At 49.5% G+C, this 20,426-nt stretch overlaps 3 protein-coding genes and 1 long non-coding RNA gene across 5 annotated transcripts in view; 2 read left to right on the forward strand and 2 right to left on the reverse strand.

Moving 5' to 3' along the window:
- VPS11 (VPS11 core subunit of CORVET and HOPS complexes) overlaps positions 1–1,037 on the forward strand; it is a 14,640-nt gene extending 13,603 nt beyond the window's left edge. Inside the window, exon 16 of the mRNA XM_028707761.2 lies at positions 297–1,037. Within this exon, the coding sequence (XP_028563594.2) occupies positions 297–461 (165 nt within the window). The 3' untranslated portion in view covers positions 462–1,037. The remainder of the gene's footprint in view (positions 1–296) is intronic.
- LOC144325669 (uncharacterized) lies at positions 622–2,569 on the reverse strand. The gene is made up of 2 exons (XR_013390882.1): positions 2,485–2,569; positions 622–1,610 (listed from the first exon to the last, which is right to left on the reverse strand). It is a non-coding gene; the product is annotated as an uncharacterized LOC144325669 (long non-coding RNA).
- Positions 2,553–16,813, forward strand: HMBS (hydroxymethylbilane synthase). Of its 2 annotated transcripts, none has more exons than XM_028707967.2 (14): positions 2,553–2,725; positions 5,743–5,796; positions 8,056–8,128; positions 8,833–8,882; positions 8,974–9,029; positions 9,533–9,610; positions 10,719–10,796; positions 11,091–11,166; positions 11,666–11,779; positions 12,038–12,076; positions 13,661–13,780; positions 14,273–14,326; positions 15,095–15,184; positions 16,278–16,813. In XM_028707967.2, exons 1-14 carry the CDS (start codon positions 2,702–2,704, stop codon positions 16,446–16,448), a joined length of 1,077 nt encoding a protein of 358 aa, XP_028563800.1. In that variant the 5' UTR covers positions 2,553–2,701; the 3' UTR covers positions 16,449–16,813. The 2 variants fall into 2 exon arrangements, with proteins under 2 accessions (XP_028563800.1, XP_028563799.1); XM_028707966.2 differs by lacking the exon at positions 2,553–2,725 and adding an exon at positions 4,619–4,775.
- A 1,045-nt stretch (positions 16,814–17,858) lies between these two features.
- On the reverse strand, positions 17,859–19,489 carry H2AX (H2A.X variant histone). The gene has a single exon (XM_028707968.2). The coding sequence runs from the start codon at positions 18,550–18,552 to the stop codon at positions 18,112–18,114; it is 441 nt and encodes a 146-aa protein (XP_028563801.1). The 5' UTR covers positions 18,553–19,489; the 3' UTR covers positions 17,859–18,111.
- Positions 19,490–20,426: the final 937 nt, after the last annotated feature.

Below are 20,426 nucleotides of genomic sequence, written 5' to 3' on the forward strand. Positions count from 1 at the left end.
GTTGTTTTAAATGCATAGTGTAATTTGTGTTTGAACCCATAACTCTGGATGTTGGGTGAGGACATGCCAAAGTCATGTTTCGGTCCACCATCTTGGTTCAAAATGGCGTCTGTGCCCAAACAGCAACCAAGTCTCCTGCCCCACCTCGGGAACCATCGTGCTGAGTTTGACAATGATACCTCAAGAGGTGGCCGAACATATAGAGGCAAACCATTTTCCAAAATGTATAGTAAATGATAGAATCTCCCACCCTAACCGCCCCCTAAAGTGAAGCTTTTATTTGTTCCATCTTACAGATGAAATGCTCCAATGACAGCTTTTCTGTGGTTGCGGATTATTTTGGCCGAGGCGTTTTCAACAAGCTCACCCTCATCACAGACCTTCCTCCGGGCAAATCTGCTGCAGTACTTGATGCGGGCTTGCAGCGTGAGCTGCTGATACACACAAAACGGAGCACTTAGATGGCGGTGGGTGGGTGTCCTTCAGTCCCCTGACCTTGGCTCTCCAAACGAGTGATGCAATCAGCTTCTCTTTCTAGTGCACTGTGACCCAAAAGAGGGTAGGATTTGACGGAAGACCAGGAGGGCTGCGTAACTGGCTTAGGAAACAGAGAGAGAGACCAAGGGAACTCTGGCTTGTTTATTATTATTATTTTGCCTGACTACAGCCAGGCCTACTTCTCCAAGCCTTACAGCCTGCTGGTTAAGTCTCCTGGTAAAAAGTCTGGTGCTTCAGCATTAGCAGTGGGCTCCTGTAAGACTGTGTGGTGAAAACGAGCTCTCCACTCCAACTTCCTTCTGGTGCCTCTTGTGTTCCAAGCTCTGTATGAGGAGGATCTCTAGTAAGCCTGTGTTGCCCTCATCAAAGATATACAGCGTGGAACTAAACTGACTGGATTCTGGAACTGGAAGAGTTATTTTCCTGGGGAGGTGGATTGAAGATGTAAATAATGTTCAGCACTAACATCTCTGTAACCCTTCACTTAATAGCGGTTTACTTGCTTGAGCTATAAAGTGTGTGAATGTGGGTGAAGAGAACTATGGGTCTTCCTGTATATGTATGTATACTCTTGCTTCCTTTCTGAACAACTGCCTCTCTCTCCCGCCTTCCCAATTCTTTGGTATTTCTGTGAGAGCCAAGAGGAGCTGCTTCATAGAAAAGGCCCAGTTCTGTGGCTAATCTTGCTCAGGATTAGATTTCTGGTATAGTTTGTGGGTGGTAGTAGAAGCTGGGCCTGCAGGCAGATGGCTGTTATCTGAGCTGGTTCCTCCCTTCTCCTCTGCTGCAATTAGCTTCCTACAACCCCGTCACTTCACCTCCTTGGTTCTTGACTTTGCAAAAGCAATTATGCATTGGAACTGTGCTCCAAGCCACAGGGAGCTTCCTTCCTGCTCCTTCATTTTTCTTGGGGCACCATCTTCTACCACAGAGGGAGGAATAGTTTTTGAGGCTAGGTGCAGTGGGCCAGTCACACTTCTTTGAAGTCTCTCAGCCCCACTCACCTCACAGAGTGTTTGTTGTGGGGGAGGAAGGGAAAGGAGAATGTTAGCTGCTTTGAGACTCCTTAAAGGGAGTGAAAGGCGGGATATCAAATCCAAATCCAAACCAATCTATGGAAAAAATATTACATTGTTAGAAAAGGGCACCCAAAATGATGGATGGTTTAGAGAAAAGTTTAGTAAATGGAGTGAAGGAATTGGTTGCTCTCATTTGGTTGGGCTGTTACTGGCATACAGGACTAGGTGGTGTGTGGGCTACAGCAGCAGAGCTGCTCTTACACTATTTATAGTTATGCTCTTTGGGAGCTGGGGTTCCTAATATGCATCATTAAACCTCTTCACTTCCATCAGTTGGTCCAATCCCCTTTTAATAAAACACACACCAATTTCCTTGCTGGATCCAATCAAGCACCACACTCGTCTACTATCCTGCCAGCTGCACTTGCTAATTAGGCCACCTCCAATAAACTCATTTGCAGCACCATCAGGGATGAACACCAGTCAGTGGGTCCCATTTTGAGTATGCAGTGATATACTTCTTATGCACCTGGGGTCTCCATATTTCAGGATGAGAAGCCTGAGAGACCTCTCCGTTTAAGGTAGTGTTCGTTGTCAGCTCATCTTGTAGCAGAGAGTTACACAGGAAGCAGCTATACACCAACCAGACCATTGGCCCTTTTGCCTCATTGGCTGGCTGGCAGGCAGCGGCTCTCCCAGGCCTTTCAAGCAGCGTTCCCTCAATTTTAGAATAAATCTCGTGACACTTTTGAAGGCAATTTGCAGGTAGTTTGCATAATACTATCTAGGCCAGCCCCTTTCAAAGCCTAACTGGCGTACTCGGGCAGGAGACGCTCCGCTGCCCGTAAAATATGCGGCCGGAGCCACGTGCAGCGCCTCACTGCAAGGACCGGAGCGCGAAGCAACACAGCGGCGCCCCCGGCTTCGCGTTTCCGAAAAGGGCGTGCGCCGCGTCGACGGTACTTACGGTATAAAGGGGCATCGGGAGCCACCTCCCATTCATGGAAAGCCGCCTGTGGGAGGAACACGAAGCCGGAAGTGACGTCTGGGACGGGGAGGCGCATGCGTGGCTCTGCGGAGTGGAGATGGAACCGGCTGCGCCTAGTTGACCCAGAGCGGGACCCCCTCCAGCCCTCGCCCCGCCTGCCTGCCGGCCCCCTTCGCTGCTCGGCGCCACCAGCGGCATGACCAGCTCGCCGCCCGCCTCGGTGAGCCTCTCCGCCGCTGCCTTGACCGGCGCTTCGCTCGCTTTGGGGAGGGGGAAGGAGAGAGGGGGGCGAAGGGGCGGGGCTTCCAGGGGCTCAGCCAATGGCGGAGGACTAGCGAGGTGACCTCTGTGCATGGTGGTGACCTCACGCGCGTCGCGGGAGTCTTTAATGAGATGCAAATGAGTTCAGCCCCCGCGGGTGGGCCTGGGGACGGGGGTTGTCTCCGACCATGGCTGCCTATCTGCTACTCTTCCCCACCCCCGACTCTCTCTTTTCCTACACTTGTGTGTCCTCCAGTGCTGCTTTTCTTAGGAAGGGGGAATATAGTTGTTAAATGGTTGTGCTAGTTTGATTTTTATGAAACTTGAGTTTTAAACACGCACACACAATTTTGTTTATGATAGCAGCAGTAGCAAGAACAACAACAGGGCACTGGCCTCGTTCAAGTGCTCAAAGTGTTTCATGTTAGTATCCCTGTAATCCGCTTTATATCTGCAGAGAAACATTGGGAGAGGCTGGTGTTTCTCCCAGGGCTATTTTGCCCTTTGCCGGTCAAGGGAGGCAGGTTGCATTTCTAGAATGTGCTCCTGCCAAAATCAGATGCCTCTTGTTTCTTGCACAACCTTGTGCAACTTGAGCTCTGCCTCTGTGTAGCAAGGCACTCTTGCCTAATCCACAGGGTGGCTTTGTAGGACACACCTTTGCCCTGTTAGGTAGTACACTGTACAGATACCTCCAGGCAGTTTCTACTAGCAGCCAAGGTGAGCCAGAGTGCGGTGGCGGCAAAGAGAAGTGTGGGTTTGCTGCTTTCAGGTGCCCTCTTGCATTCCCCTCTGCTATAGGGTGCTTCATCAAGCTGTTTTTCTAGTTTCTGCATGCACACTCACACTTTCACTTACCCTTTCAAAGTTCCGCTGGGAATACATCCCATAGCCTTCCCATGGGGAGACTGTTATATTAGCTTCCAAACCTGAGACTTTGCCTGGATTTTGGGCTGTTGGGCCTGAGCCTTTTGGGTGATGCTGTATGGTGGACACCTACACAGCTTGCCTGTTTCTGTGTTCTCAGTCCCAGATTCAAACAAATTCTCTTCTCTCTTCACACTAAGCACCTCTTTCTGTCCCCCTTGGCTGCATAATTGCCCTACACACACAGAAACTGCTGCTTTCAGCACCCCGATGGTATCTCTCTTTTTCTTCCCTAAAGCTAAGCAGCTAGTGCTCATGGCTATGTTTGATGAAGACTGAAGGGAACTGATGATTTGGGGTTGACTTCCAGAAGTCACACATGGGGCTTCTGTACCTTGTGACTACCAATCTCTCCTATGAACTATTGATATCTACTGCCCATTTTCAGCTCTACTGCCCACCTGTGCCCCATTCCTGTGTTTTGCCCTATCTCCATGCATCCCATTTCTTGTCTGTTTACTCCTTTCCATGGCCACTATCCTAAGAGGAGCCACATTCTCTTGGGAGATGTCCTAGAAAGTAAATACCAGCCCAGCTTGTGCACTTCCTTGCTGCAGAACTATGTGGATGGCACAGATAGCACTGGCCACCAGTTGGAGATTATAGTTGTTTGCCATGCAGCTTGATTGTATCTCCCCTTCTGCGCCGCCACCCTCCCCCTGCCCTATATTGCAAATAAGTGGTTGAAATGTCCCTTGTTCACTTGTGCAAATGGCCCCTTTGTCAATTGCTTTGCCCTGGGAGATTGTCTTCTGCTGCCTGTCTTTCCCAGAACAATTTCTTTCTGTGCAAAACCCGGAGAGTTCCTTGCAAGCAGCCCCTGCAGCTGCAGTTCCCTCCAGGCTCAGTTCCTTCCTTCTCCCCACCCCCCTTGAACGCCCTTTCCCCTTCTCTGCCTTATCTCTGCTGCCAGGTTGGGGCTAGTTTGCAAGGAGAGACTCCCTTGATTAGACGCTGACAGAGCAAGGCAGCAGGTCTTCCTCTCCCCTCTAGCAAAGACATCTTTCTCCTCCTCCTCTTCACTGGGTCCTGGGTTGCAAACCTCTGTTGAGATGGCAAAGGTGGTGCTGCAGGACAGTCAGGTAAGAGGCGTATGTCTCTCCAGGCCTCTTTGCGGGTCTGCGGAAATATTTCCAAATCTTAACAGCCATTTTGACAGGTCTGAAGGTTTTCTGGCCCTGGGTTATTGTCCAGGACTTCATACTTCTTTCCCTGCCTCTCTTACCCACACACATGCATACACAATCTCTCTTTTCAGCTGTGTGTGTTATGACATATTTAGGGATGAAACTTTACCGCAAGAGACAGACCCTACTGAGGAATACTTCTATCTGCAATTAGGACTCAATAGGCCCTTAACTGATAATGTTTGTCTCAGTGCTATCTTGTCCTATGCCCTGTATGGCTCTGCATACAGACAGGGCCCTTGCTAGTTCCATGTGCTGCTTACCTGCATTGCACGGCCTGGTCTTTGGGAGACTCTTGGGAAGCAGATGACTCTGCCCCTTGGGGCCAGTTGTGCACTGAATAACCTCCGCTTCTTTCAGGTCTTTGACACATGTGTTCTTTGCCCTGAAGCCTGTCAAGGGTTGCTGGGCTAGGGCTGGTCAGGCCAGGCAATAAAAACGACATTAGTAATAGTTGTTTGTGGTTGTGCCAACAATGTTATGGTGCTTTACAGCACAACAAAGGGAAAGGCGGGCCCCTGCCCAGAGAAGCGTAGAATTTTAGACCTGACACAAGGGAGGCAGGCAAGAGGGATGGGTATCTAATTGCACATTGCTCAGCTATCCTTTAGGGCTGTTCCTTTTAATGCAGCGAACATTGCAGAAGGTGTCTGCCCAGGTAAGTTCCAGTGTGGGGCTTCCTGGGATGCCTTCTGTGTCCACTTCCATGGCTGAACTGTACCACCCTGCTTGGCGGCCCCTTTGCGAGGAAATGCTTGGCTGGTGCAAGCTTCCTCTTGATGTAGGGTTTTGCGGGGAGATTGTGGAAATGCCACCATAATAACCCTCCCTCTTTGGAGTAATTGGAGACGTTTCTTCACAGGAGAAGAATGGCTTGAAGAAAGAGACTATCCGCGTGGGAACAAGGAAAAGCCAGGTGAGGTTCTTGTCATTACCGTTCTCTTGCCTGCCTGCTGCTTTTCTCTCTCTGCTTTTCCTGGGTCTGCTTCTTGCAAAGTGTTCGTACAAACAGGACTGTGCATTGACCGGTGAATGGATTTGCATTGGGGCAGCAGGGCATTTTCTGTTCCTTTCCTAGTAACCAGGTTGGAACAGAGGAAGGCAGGGAAAGACGGCTGGTACTGAAGAGAGCAAGTCCTGGAACGAAGTGTTTTCTTGAAGGCCTGGGTTATAGGGGTGGATAATAGCAATATGTAAAAATGCCTTAAGAAAAGGACGAAGAACTATTCTCGGTTGTGCCAGAGGACAGGACTAGATCCTAGGGGCTTATATCCCAGGAGGGGAGAACTCAGATGAGCATTTGGAGAGACTTCTTAAAGGCGAGAGCAGTTCTGACACTGAAACCATGGTGGGCTCTCCCCTTGGGAAGGGACAGAGCTCAGTGGTGGAGCTCCTGTGGTTCAATCCCCAGCATCTCCAGGTAGGGCTGTGAAAAAAGACTCCCCGCCTGAAACCCTGGAACAATGGCTGCTAGCCAGTGCTCACCGAACTGAGCTACAGGAAGCAATGGTTTTTCTTGGGATAAGGCAGTTTCCTGTATTGCCTCACTGGGGGTCTTTAGGCAGAGGCTGGACAGTCCTTTCTTAGAGATGTTGCTGGGTTTTCTGTACCAAGCAGAGCTTAGACTTAAGAGTCCCCCACTGCTGCCGCAGCTCTTAATAGCTGCTGTGCAGGAACTCACATATTCTGGGAACCACTCAGTAATAGCAAATTCCAAATTCATATTAGGCTAAGTATCACAGGAGCTATATTCCCAAGTGTGCATCTTTCTGAATTATATTTCACTCAGTGCTGCTCCTCAAGACTTTGTCCCTTTGCTACTATTGCTGTAATTTGCTAGCAGCCACAGGGTTTCGTTTGTAAGGCAGTTACGTCATTTGCATTATACTGCCTTAAGTGTTTGTCAGCTGTGCTGCTTCGCTGCTGCTCATTGATGAACGATCTTAAAAGTTTTCATTTGTATCCACCTGGCAATTAGTCCATACTTCTCCAGCTGCATTGCTTTGGTGGTGTTGAGCAACCATCAATTCCCTTGGCCTTTCTTTTGCCAGGAGAATGAGCTGCCCCAGCAGGAGCGAAGAAGTACGCCCAAGAGCCAAGACTGGGAGGGGCAGGCTTGTAAAGAAAGATAATGCTCCACCCTTGTGGTGGAGAGCTAATCTCCCATCTGCCTCCTGTTGTTGAGGCTGGTGGCAGTTCAGGAATAAACCCAGAAAGCCTGTTTGGAACAGGGGCCTAGGATGGGGTGGCACCTCAGGGTGTGAAAGATCTCCTTTTCCCTAGAAGCCCTGTCCTGGGGGCCAGAAGTGGGTCTCCACTCCTTCTCTCAGAACATAAGAATTGCCCTGCAGCTGGGTCACGTCCAAGACCCGTCTAGTCCAGCATCCTGTTCTCACAGTGGCCAACCACATAATAATAATAATAATAATAATAATAATAATAATAATAATAATAATAATAATATATCCTGCCCATCTGGCTGAGTTTCCCCAGCCACTCTTGGAGCCCACGAGAAGGACCTGAGTCCAGCAGCAATATTTTCACTATTGCAATTCTCAGCAACTGATATTCAAAGGCACACAGCCTCCAATGCTGGATGCAGAACGCAGCCATTGTAGCTAATATTCCATTGATAGCCTTTCACCCCCTTTTATAGCCCCTGGAATTGATGACCATCTCTATGTCTTGTGGGAGCAAACCCTGCAATTTAATTAGGCTCTGCGTGAAGAAGTCCTTCCCTTTGCCTGTCCGGAATCCTGCAACACTTGGCTTCAATGAATGGTATTTCTGCAGAGCTTCATTCTGGGAGGTTTGCTGAGCACACATCAGCTGCGCTGCTGCCTCTGCTTCCTTTTCATTCTCTGACTGGCTCAAGCCAAGTTGGCTCTCTTCATGCCTGGCTTTTTCTCTGTGGCCCCCGAAGCTGGGGGGAAGGGGGCAGAGCAGATCACAAACATGAACCGGACCCAAAACCGATGAGCATGAAGTGCATCGGAAGTGGGACTGGACGTCTCATGTCTTCTGGGCTCTTGTGGGAGCAGCATATCGGAGCAAGATTCTGCACACATGTCTTCCTCTGACAGCAGGTGCGTTGGGCATACTTGCCATCTGCGCCTCTTGGGTCATAGGTAGGGCACACTGATTGACTTTGCCTTCCTTCTCTCTGAAATTGCAGCTCGCCCGGATCCAGACGGACAGTGTGGTTCAGATGCTGCAGGAGCGCCACCCTCACCTCTGCTTTGAGATTGGTGAGTGTGTGAGGCAGGAACCTGGGAATTAGGTATTGACCAGGTGCTGGGTGAGAGCAGCCTTAGGTGCACAGACAGAGTGCTGAGCTTTTCTGACCTGGTGCATGGAGAGGATGGGCTTGTGTGGCACCTAGCTTTGTATTATTATTATTATTATTATTATTAATTATAATTATATGACCATTCCTTCAAGACTCACAGGGTGGCTTACCATGTAAACCCCAAAATACATAATATTTATTTATTTAATACATTTATATGCCTTTTTTACCTTTTTTACCTTCCAATGAGCTCAAGGCAGTGTACATAGTTCTCCTCCCCATTTCATCCTCTCAACAGCCCTGTGAGGTAGGTTAGACTAAGAGTTACCCAGTGAGCTTCATGGCTGAGTGGGAATTCGAACCCTGGTCTCCCAGGTCCTACTCCCAACACATAATCAGTTATGCCACATGTTCAGTAGTAGCAAACATAAACAATATCCCCACCCACACAGTTTAAAAGACCATAGATTATTTAAGTAGCCAAAGGCCTGGGATAAGAGAGATATTTTTGCCTGGCGCCGGTTTGTGTCCTACCCTACTAAAGCAGTGAGCAGCTAGGAAGTCCACACATTGCTCACCCTTGTTGTGACTCATGTCCTACTGGTGCTTGTCATCCTTCCTGATCTTCCCTCTTCCTTCTTTCCTTCCTCTCTCTCTGAATAGTTGCCATGTCAACCACAGGTGACAAGATCCTGGACACAGCTCTGTCCAAGGTAAGCAGCCGTATGCTCCCTGGGCTCATGACACAACCAGAAACAGATAGAAAAAGCAGCCCAGGTTGTAACATGCTCTTTTCCCATTTAGATTGGTGAGAAAAGCCTATTTACGAAGGAACTGGAAAATGCACTGGAAAGAAATGAGTAAGTTCTCTTTGGCTGGGAGGTGCGGGAGAAAGCTCTCCTTGGCGGGCAATGCCTGGTGGTGCCCTTGGCACTGGTGCTTTTGCTCTGAGCAGGAGTCCATGTCCTCGTAGGCAATGGATTCTTCCAGAGCCGGGAAGTCTTCTCTTGAGCAAAAGCGTTTCCTCTAACCCAGCGTTGCAGGTTGGGAGTCAGCAATTGTGAGGAGGGGGAACCTAGTCATGGCGCATAACTGGGGAGAGCGAGCTCTGATGCCTCCTGTAAAATAATGGGTGTTTTTCCTGCTCTTTCTGAAACATCAGGGCCTGATGTTTAAAACTGTGTCACAGCAATCCTGAGCAGTAGGCCACATTGAGACTGACATGCCCAGGCCCACCCAGCAAAGCTTCATAGCCAAGCAGGGATCTGCGCTGAGGTCTTACGCTTCATAATTGCTCTCTGTCTGCCCATCCTGGGCCCATAAGGTTGGCGCACCCTTGACCAGCTTATTTCTTCCCTTCCAGGGTTGACTTGGTGGTTCACTCCCTGAAGGACCTGCCCACATCCCTCCCACCTGGCTTCACCATCGGGGCTATTTGCAAGTGAGTTTGGGCTCCTCTGCTTCCTTCTGCCTGACTCGGCGCTCTGGCTCTTGGTCCATCAAAGTTTGCCCTGGCCAGGCATCCGCCTTCCCTTTTCCATGTGTTGCAGGAATTTATGTATAGGTTGGGGCGGGGCACCCCTCCAGCAGATATCATGCACGTGCAGCCCACTACCAAAATCAGCACAATCACTTTTGCGACTTTTGTGATTTGTCCCCACAAAACACTTCATCACAGTTTCTTCCTATCTATTCAAAGGGCCTTTGCTGCACGATACCAAATGTAACAATTCACTGATAAATGTATCTATGTACTGGCTCACTGGGAAAACTTCAGAAATTCATATAGACATGTGAGCTCAGCTACTCAGCAGCCCCTCTGCCTGAGTGGTAATTCCTGGCATCCTGATACCTGAGTGCCAGACAGGTAGCCATTCCAGAAATAACAAACCCAGATGAAGACAAAAGGGTGTGATTAACTTGGCTGGGAAACAGGGAAATGTAAATATCTTTTTGTTACACTTGATGGGTCTTTGGTGGAGGGCAAGGAGAACCGTGGGGCAGGGACCAGGATGCTCAGATTACTGCCACCAGCCCTCCCCTTTCATGATGTATCCATGATGTATTAGTGATGTAGTTTGGGTGGGTGTAACATGGGAATTAGCAGCTAATAAAAGTTTGGGGGCTCTTTTGTTCGGGGCTTCCATCTTGTTCCACCTTGTGGCAGGTGGGAGTCCTGTCGCGACAGCCTTCAAGAAAGACCAAGCCTACTGGCTGTTGTTTTGCTCTGGTATTCCAGGCTGGTGTCCTTGTTTTTTGTCCAAGGGAGCCCTCAGATTTCTCTGTTAACACATGTCAGCTGTTGGTCCCTGCGGAAGTGGACTTGCCCACCAAACCACCTAACTTCCAGAGCATCAGATGGGTAACGACTTCTTTAACCCATCTAAACTGGCCACTGCCTTAGGCCAAGTGGTGGCCTTTGCTGTGAACAGACAAAAGTCCAGGTCATTGAGTCTCCAGCTCTCTTTGCAAGAAACTTGGAGGCAACTGCTGCTGCTGCAGCCCAGCAGACCTGCTCCCTAAAAGGCAACCCCGCCTGTCCCTTGCAGGAGAGAGAGTCCGTATGATGCAGTCGTCTTCCACCCTAAGCATGCAGGCAAGAGCCTCCACAGCCTCCCTGAGAAGAGGTGAGTTTCACTTGTTCCTTCCTTGGGTTCCATCTGGTGTGCAGGAAGGGCTGAAATTAGCATTTTGCCCCAGCTTCAACCCCTCTTGGGTAGCAGTGCTGAGAGGGGTCCCTGGCTGCCTGAGGTCTTGGCCAGCCGCTCTTGCCCAGAGTTGACACTTTGCTGCACATGGTCCCGTGTAGACAATGTTTGTGCAGAGGTGTCCGGGGGACTGTTCCTGACTCTGCTCAGACAGGTGAGGCTGACCAGTCCAGACTCTTCTTTGACGCCGTTTTCCTTTTGGCTCTCTGGCAGCGTGATCGGGACCAGCTCACTTCGCCGGGCAGCTCAGCTGAAGAGAAAGTTCCCTCACCTGGAATTCAGGGATATTGTATCCTTTGAAAATGACCCCTTGGTTTAGACTGGCCCTTGAAAAACCAAACATTGATGCCCCCTCTGCGTACCCCTCCCCCAGCCTCGCCATGCTTAGCCTTTGCACTCAAATCTTGCCACCACGTGCGAAAAGGACACTTTGTGGAGGGTGAATTTCCTAGTGGAGAATGTGGCCATTCCTTTGAATATGCAGCTTCTGTTATATTGAAGCAGGTCTCAATCGTTTATTGGCCAGGTGGGAAAAACTGGCCTGCAATATGAGAACTTTTTCAAGGCCACACATCCCTGGCTTGGCTTTGAATCCGGGGCCCAGCCAGCCATTGTGCTGAGATGCAGCCCGGAGGCCTGGCAGAGGAGCTAAGTTCTTGAGCCGCCTTCTCCCCTGCAGAGAGGGACTGTGGTGTTAGAATTCCTCCCTGGTGGCCAGCTCTGGAAGTGCAGGCCATGGGGCCACCCAACCAGGGATCTCTGTGGTTTTCCCTTAATCCTTCTTGTAGAGGGGAAATTTGAACACTCGCTTGAAGAAGCTGGATGAGAAGGAGGATTTCAGCGCCATTGTCCTGGCAGCGGCTGGCCTCAGGCGGATGGGCTGGGACAGCCGCATTGGTCAAGTAAGTGGGGCAGAAGAGATTGGGATGAAGGTTGTTCCCCGCCCCTGCCCCTCCATCGTGCCCAGGGAGTTTCTACTCCTTGTATCAGTTCTTGAGATGCTCACTGATGTCTGCATTCCTTTGGGATATATAAACTGAATGAATTTGTGAAATGCCCTGATATGTATAGGGCTGTATACAAATTTAAAATAAATAAATAAAATATTTTGCTCCACCTTTGTTCTGAGCATCACCAACCCTTGTTCTGCTTCCCTCCAGGTCCTGAGCCCCGCAGACTGCTTGTACGCAGTTGGGCAGGTATGTGATGTGCTCTCCGTTCTGGCCCTGCTGTGTGTGCAAACAGCTAAGCCTCCCCAACACACCCCTGCCTCTTGAGGGTGCCTTTCGCTCTTTCTCCTCCTGCTCCTCGCCCTCAAATGAGCATCCCAAAGTCAGGCTATGCACACCTTCCAATGAATTCTCTCTAGTGTGAATCCCAAAGCTGGAAGGTTAAATGGCCTTAGTGCTCCGAGGCTGCACCCCTTGTCCTGGTGGGTACCAACTTCTGCATCCTCACATTTGTGCAGGGATGGCTAACCTGTGGCCCTCTAGAATTTGTTGGCCTCTCCCATTAATTCTGTCCATGAACTGTAAACTGTAAAGATGGGTTTCCCCCCTTGAACTGTTCTCCGATTTAAAAATCACTCAAAATGGCACTAAGCTCTTTCAAAGCATGCCTTGCTTGCCCCTTGTCCAAAAGTGGGTGAAATGTATGCATCGTGGGAATCCTTGAAGACATTTTCTTTTGCCTCTTGGAAATCCCAGCAACAAAAATGCCAAAATCCATCGCAGCGCAACTACAGTGGTGCCTCGCAAGACGAAAAGAATCCGTTCCACGATTCTCTTTGTCTAGCGGTTTTTTCGTCTTGCGAAGCAACCCCATTAGCGGCTAAGCGGCTTAGCGCTATTAGCGGCTTAGCGGCTATTAAAGGCTTAGCGGCTGAGCTGCTAAAAGGCTATTAGCGGCTTAGCGGCTTAGAAAAAGGGGGGGAAAGCGGGAAAAAAATGGCAAGACTCGCAAGACATTTTTGTCTTGCGAAGCAAGCCCATAGGGAAATTCGTCTTGCGAAGCACCTCCAAAACGGAAAACCCTTTCGTCTAGCGGATTTTCCGTCTTGCGAGGCATTCGTCTTGCGGGGCACTACTGTACTTTCCAGGGCCAACCAGAATGTCACAAAATATTGTGCCAGCTTTTGAGTCCCCCAGAACTATTCATTGGGCTGGATTAGAGGTTTTCAACCTTTTTGAGTCCATGGCTGCCTTATTGAAGTACATTCTTTTTGTAGCACTCCTGTGAGGCTCAGGAGCCCAGTTATGTCACCCCTGGTCTGCAGAGCTGGCAGCCTCTCAACCTTATTCAAACACCCTCCCTTGTGGAGTGTTCCCTCAGCCAATGTTGCCCACGGCACCCCTGACCATCATTCAAGGCACCCCAGGGTGCCACGGCACACTGGTTCAAAACCACTGGGCTAGATAGTAAAGAAAACACAAAAACTTAAAAGCTTGCACTATATTGTGACATTTTGGTTGACCTCATAAAGGCATTGGCGTAATATGGATTTAGTAATTTTTCTTATGGGTCGGTATGGCTGGCTCCCCCCCAAAGCAGTTTTTAGCAGGGGCTTGTGGGGGAGAGGGGTAGTGGATGCTTTGGTGGTCGTATGTCTCCATCTCAAGCTCATGCCTGCTTTACAGAGTAGAGACTCTGCTCCTGTTGTTCTCTGATTGCTGACCCTGGTCATTGCAGAGCAGGGGCTTTGAACGCTGTGGGGGCTGCATAGCCACTAGGCTGTTCTAGAAGCTGAGAAGGGCCTCTGTCCCTGCTCCTCTTCCTTTCTCCAGGGAGCCCTAGCAGTGGAGGTGAGAGCCAGGGACCAGGAGATCCTCGATATGGTGTCCGTCCTGCACGACGGTGAGACGGTGCTGCGTTGCATTGCAGAGAGGGCCTTCATGAAGCACTTGGTAGGTTTCAGGAAGTGCTTGATCGGAGGCCACAGCAGCCACCTGCTTATGTGGGGCTCAGAGCAGTGGGGTGCTTCCTTCCTAGGGAGGACAGGGATTTTTTTAAAAAAATAGTTCTCTGAGTTGCGTGTTTCTCAGTTTGATCCTTTCCCAAAGTATGCATTGTGACTCAGTTATTATTGATAGTTTATTGCAATTGTTAAGAGTGAATTTGTTTAGTCATTATTGGTTCATGTTTTGGGTTATTTTATTGTGTACCATTATAGTCAAATAGATTATTGAATATTACTTTATTTGATGTCATTCATTTTAAAGTTATGCCATGTTATGGCTTTTTAAATTGGATCAGGTTATTGTATATTTTGTTGCTGTGAACCGCCTTGTTTAGTAATATGGAAAAGTGGTATGCTAATTAAAAGTGAAATGAGGAGGGAGGCTTGGCAGTAGCAGCAGCAGCAGCGTCATTCACCTCCCTGACATTTTCCATTCCAGGAAGGCGGCTGCAGTGTCCCTGTGGCAGTGAACACCGTGCTGAAGGACTTCCAGGTAATGACAATTCAGAAGACCACAGGCCTTGTTTTTTCCAGCCAGCAGCCAGGCTGGATCTCTCTTAGCAATGGTTTGTGGGCCTCTCCCAGCATTGAAAGCAGTTGGTGGAGGGAGAGACCTGTGCTGAATGCAATAGCCCTGCTTGGTATGAAGGGAAGTGCTCCCTGACTGAGATGGAGCAAAGAACCCTCGAACCAGCGAACTCACATTCATGACATGTGACCCACCTTCTTGGCCTTCCATCTGCAATAAAAGGATAACAGCACTGGCCTACTTTTTAGGGTTGTTGTAAGGATCACCAGAAGATAATGTATGTAAATAACTTGGAACATAGGTTCAAATGGTTATTATCAACAGACTAGGTGTTTGCTGACCAGGGATGGAGAATCTGTGGTTCTCCAGATGTTTGATTCCAATCCCCATCCTATTGGCTGTGGCTGATAGTTATTATTAAAAAGCATTTATAAACCGCTTTTAAAATGCTGAGTTGGGAGTCCCCCCACTTCAGACATTCATTTCCCTCTTGACTGGATCAGTCTCAGCACTCATCCTGGAAGATTTGGTAGTTCACATAAAAGTTTAAGTTGCTGCTGATAATTCCTTCCTGTCCTTCTAGGACCCTTCCTTTTTAAAAAGGTGACTTAATGCTGAATCCCGGACTCATGTAGAAGATGTCACACACTGCCTATGGCATCCCTTGGCTTTCCTGCACCTTCTCCAACGGGAGAGCGGTGGCTGTTGACATTTTCTCTTTATTTTCCCTAGTTATATTTGACTGGAGCAGTCTACAGCCTTGATGGATCAGAGAGCCTACGTGAGACCATGCAAGCAAGCATGAATTATTTTCCACATGAGGTACCTGCTACTGTATTGCAAAACAGCACAAAGGGAAAACTGGGACCTTGTTATTCTTTCTGCTTGGCTCCTCCCATGACATGAGAGAGAAAAAACCCAATAAAACTACATCTAAGCAAAGTGTGAGGAGCTTTTGGCTGCTGCTGAACTACAGTTCCCATCATTCCTGGCAATGGGTCCTGCTTGTTCGGACTGATGGAAATTGTAGTTCAGTAATATCTGGAGGGACAAAGTTTCTCCACACCTGATTTAAGCTTTGTTTCATATTATATCCAAAGCAGAGACCGTGGCCTGTTGCTCCCAAACAAGCCACTGTATGTAAGGGAGCAACAGACCCTAATCCTGGATTTCAGTGTTAACAGGAAGCAAAGCTTTAAGTGCAACTTCCTGGTTTGCTTCACAGGAGTGAAGCAGGAACTATGGCAAAGTATGCAATAGCATGCTGCTCATTCACAATAAACTCTGGCTTATTGTAATTGCTAACAAGCTCATAGATGTTTTGGCCAATTGTGACAGTCACACTTCAGCCTCCTCCATTAAAAGACCAGCTGTACAATCCTAGCATCTTGTTCATATGGGTTGTCCCCCCACCCTAATTTTACTGGAGGATACAAAACCAATGTTAAATTTGAGGAGGCTCACTAAAAGGGCCCCTGACAGTTAAGCCCAGTCGTGAATGACTCTGGGGTTGCAGCGCTCATCTCACTTTACTGGCTGAGGGAGCCGACGTTTGTCCACAGTTTTTCTGGGTCATGTGGCCAGCATGACTAATCTACTTCTGGCAAAACCAGAGCAGCGCACGAAAACGCTGTTTACCTTCCCACCGGAGCGGTGCCTATCTATCTATTTGCACTCTGATGTGCTTTTGAACTGCTAGGTTGACAGGAGCTGGGACCGAGCACTGGGAGCTTACCCCATCACGGGGATTTGAACCACCGACCTTCCGATCGGCAAAGCCTAGGCTCAGTGGTTTAGACCACAGCGCCACCCACGTCCCCCACTATCCTTCAATAAATGTGAATCTTGAATCGCTGCCTCTAACCCTCAAATGTCCTATTGCTGGCTAAGGGATTTTACATATTTTACTTTTCAGAACGAAGATGGCCCCAACGATGACATCCAGCATGTTGGCATCACTGCAAAGAATTTCTCTCAGTCTGCTCAAGTGGCTGCAGAGAAGTTAGGCATTCAGGTGGCCGAGCTCCTCCTGAGCAGAGGGGCAAAGCACATCCTCAACGTGGCCCGACAGCTCAACGATGCCTGATGGGGGCCCTGCCTTGGATGTCAAGCTCCTTTAGCCGTTGTCCTTCATGGAAGCAATGAAGTCTCTTGCAAATCAACCACTGCCCTCTCGGTGAAGGGAATCTTAATTTATTATGGTAGCTACGCCACAGTTCACCTGTGCTGCTAAGGACTGTCTCATGCTGTAGCCTCCAATGGAAGATTCATGCTGGCGGGGATCACTCCCTTTAACACACAGCCTGAATTTTGAGAAAGAGAACCATTTAAAAGAAGTTGGTGCCTTCATTGATTGCTGTAAGGAATAATGTAACCTGGTACAGTTGCATAGAATGAAGTGTATATTTTTTTTTAATTATTGCCAAATGGATTAAAGAGATTTAAACTGAATCTACTGCAGCTTACTTGTGTATGCATACCAGCTCCTTTAAAGCACGTTGCTTTCCCTCAAAGAACCCTGGGAACCACAGTCTGCCCCTGGGAGCTGCAATACCAGCACACTTAACCAACCACAATTTCCAGAATTCTTTTGAGTTTGTAAACAGACCTGTTTTCACCTGAGTATTGCAAAACAATCACCAAAGGGCTTTAGCAGGAAAAAGCAAACTTGCCTGGTCATAATAGAACCATCATGAAGTAAGGGCGGGTAGAAAGAAAACTTTGTAAATCTCAGATCTTCAGAACTCCATCCTCTTTCCAGCAGTGGCTAACTAGCTGCTTCCAGGCACCCATACAATAAGGACATGAAAGCAAGATGCAGGAAGCTATAAGCTCCATAGAGCCATCAGTCACCTCCATTATTTTAATACCCTTTTGCCTAATGGCAGGAAAGTCCATTAAGTTAGGAAAGATAGTTCCCTTTGGCTGTTTTCACCAAACAAATGTCAGCCCCAGTCACCATGGTCTAATTGGTGGGTGGGGGTAGGAGAGGGGGAGAAAAGCCCACCTGTTTTCTATGCCAAGCCAACAATGACCTTTCTCCTGCCTGTTAGCCAAGCTGCTTTGGGCTGCCATGAATCTTAATCCTCCCCCCAGTGGATACTCTGCTCTATGCTTTTCTATGAACTACCACATCTCTGCCACACCCTCAACTTTTTACGGCAACAACCAAGAGGACACAGGAAGCTTCCTTATGCACTCAGCCAGGCCACTGGTTCATGCAGTTCAGTACAGTACTGTTTACAGTGACGGGCAAAGGCCCCGCAGATGCCTTCAGGCAAGGGGCAATCCCACCTTTCCCCAGAGTTTGAACCTGGCAAAGTGCAAGAATGTAATAACTTCATGATAAAGAGTTATCATACATCTTACTGAGACTGGTGCACGGAACGTAGCTCTTGATCGCATTTCCAGTCGAAGTGCGAAACCTTGCAGCGCTCACCTGCCCCTTATTTCCTAAGCGGCTTGCCCCCACCCATATAAACTTAAGCAAGCCCAGTTTAAACAGCGCAAATTCGTTTAATAAAACAAAAGCCAACACCGAGATCCCTGCAACGTAATTTCGACAGGATCCCCAACCAGTTCAGCAATCCGTTTGTGGGCCAGGCAACCATGCGCTCAGTCCCGGCGCCTGACCCTTGTCCCAAACCAAACCCCCAGGAAAACGGGGGGGTTGCTTGACCCGTCCTCGTGTCCATCCCTCGCCGGCTGCTACCGGAGTCCCGTCCAGAGGCTGCTGCTCGCTCGCCCGCCTAGTATTCCTGCGAGGCTTGGGTTGATTTCTTCCTGGGCGCCGCGCCGCTCGCCGCTCCTCCTCCTCCAGCGCCGGCCTTGCGGGGCAGAAGGGCGGCGGGGATGTTGGGCAGGACGCCGCCCTGCGCGATGGTGACGCGGCCCAGGAGGCGGCTGAGCTCCTCGTCGTTGCGCACGGCCAGCTGCACGTGGCGAGGCACGATGCGCGTCTTGCGGTTGTCCCGCGCCGCGTTGCCCGCCAGCTCCAGGATCTCGGCAGTCAGGTACTCCAGCACCGCGGCGAGGTAGACGGGCGCCCCGGCCCCGACCCGCTCCGCGTAGTGGCCGCGCCGCAGCAGCCGGTGCACGCGCCCCACCGGGAACTGCAGCCCGGCCCGCGACGAGCGCGACTTCGCCTTGGCCCGAGCCTTGCCGCCCCCGGTTTTCCCGCGGCCCGACATGCTTCTCCGCTGGAAGATCTGGCGCCAAAGGTCAATGAGCCGCCGAAGAATGAATGAGGGAAGAAAGCCCGCGCTTTCCTACCCATTTATAGCCGCCGCTCTTTCTTCTCATTGGGCGCAGCCTTTTAGCATTCCCATTGGCCCTCGGCTGCGTCAAACGAACGCACGGATTGGGCGCCCGGATCGCTATCTGCTCGCCCATTGGTTGGTTTGCGGAGCCAGTAGGAAAGACGCGCGCCAAATTTAAATGTGGGGGAGGTATTCGGCATTCGATTTTAGCTCCACCTTAAACAGGAAAGGCAGCATGAGCAGAATCAGGATTTACTGTATTTTAGGAGTGGCAGGCTTTATGTTGGGGGGTGAGGGGAAGAACCAAATTATCTGGTCAGTTAGTTCACTATTTAGATTTATTTACTTGATTTGGGAGGGGCAGCTGTCTCTGCACCTCCCTGGCTATGCTCATGAAAGGTAGTTTGCTGCTGCCATCCCTCCTTTACTGCTGCTTCCTATGTCTGCAGCAGGTAGAAAATCAGGGTCCACCAACACACATTCATCATGTACACATTAATGTGCACTTGTGTTATCTACCATTTTTCTAAACTGTTAACCCCCAAAGTAAATGCTATTTTTAAAAGCCAGTACCCACAGTAGTAGGAACAAGAACAAGTAGATAATCAGCCCAAAACCTGGTAGAAAAAGTGCATCTTGCTCTCCATGTGAAGAGCTATCAGAGAAAGATATAGCTCTCTAGCAAGATCCCACATTTGTGGGGCAATATAATCTAGTTTCCACCTTCAACTCTCAAAGACAGTAGAAAGTATAGCAAGATGACTTATGATCCTCCCTCACCATTAGCCATGGGGGTAGCCAAGGGGGGACAGTTGCCCTCTCTAGATCAAGTAAAACAATAGAAATACTTAATTAAATGACCAATCACGTGGGTTCCCCCCCCCCAACAAAGCCCCCCCCATCCTTGCTATGCCCATGCCATTGGCCCTGCTGCCGCAAATAGATGTTGGAGAATAGTGTGGATTAAGAGAAAGCAATGAAAGGGTAGGGGGAATAAGAGAGGGCCCAGCAGCTTAGGGAAGGGGGCTGCCCTGGCTCTGCTAGGAGAGTAAGTAGCCAGGGTGCACTTCATTGTAGATGTTCTAGAATAGAACCTGGTCGCTTGGGGGATCTGTTTTGATCTGCGGTAGTGATGGACAATGGAGTGAAAGTCCCCGCCACCACTCTTTTCCTCCGTTGTGTGAAATGGATATTTTGTCGATGAGTTAGAAAGCGAAAGTACTTGTCACGGCTGCGTTGCTGTTGTTGTTGTTGTTGTAGGTGAGCTCTACATGCTTTGCTATTTCTCCCTTTAAAAAGTGGTATTTGAAGAAGTGTGCATGCACACAAAAGCTTATACCCAGAATATACTTAGTTGGTCTCTAAGGTGCTACTTGGGACGCGGGTGGCGCTGTGGGTAAAACCTCAGCGCCTAGGACTTGCCGATCGCATGGTCGGCGGTTCGAATCCCCGCGGCGGGGTGAGCCTCCGTCGTTCGGTCCCAGCTCCTGCCCACCTAGCAGTTTGAAAGCACCCTTAAGTGCAAGTAGATAAATAGGTACCGCTTTATAGCGGGAAGGTAAACGGCGTTTCCATGTGCTGCTCTGGTGCTGGTTCGCCGGAGCAGCTTTGTCATGCTGGCCACGTGACCCGGAAGTGTCTGCGGACAGCGCTGGCTCCCGGCCTATAGAGTGAGATGAGCGCAGAACCCTAGAGTCTGTCAACACTGGCCCGTATGGGCAGGGGTACCTTTACCTTTACCTTAAGGTGCTACTGGATAATTTATTTATTTATTTCGACTGTGTCAGACTAACATGGCTACCTAT

Source organism: Podarcis muralis, chromosome 15 (genome assembly GCF_964188315.1).
Source record: "Podarcis muralis chromosome 15, rPodMur119.hap1.1, whole genome shotgun sequence".
Lineage (NCBI taxonomy): Eukaryota > Metazoa > Chordata > Lepidosauria > Squamata > Lacertidae > Podarcis > Podarcis muralis.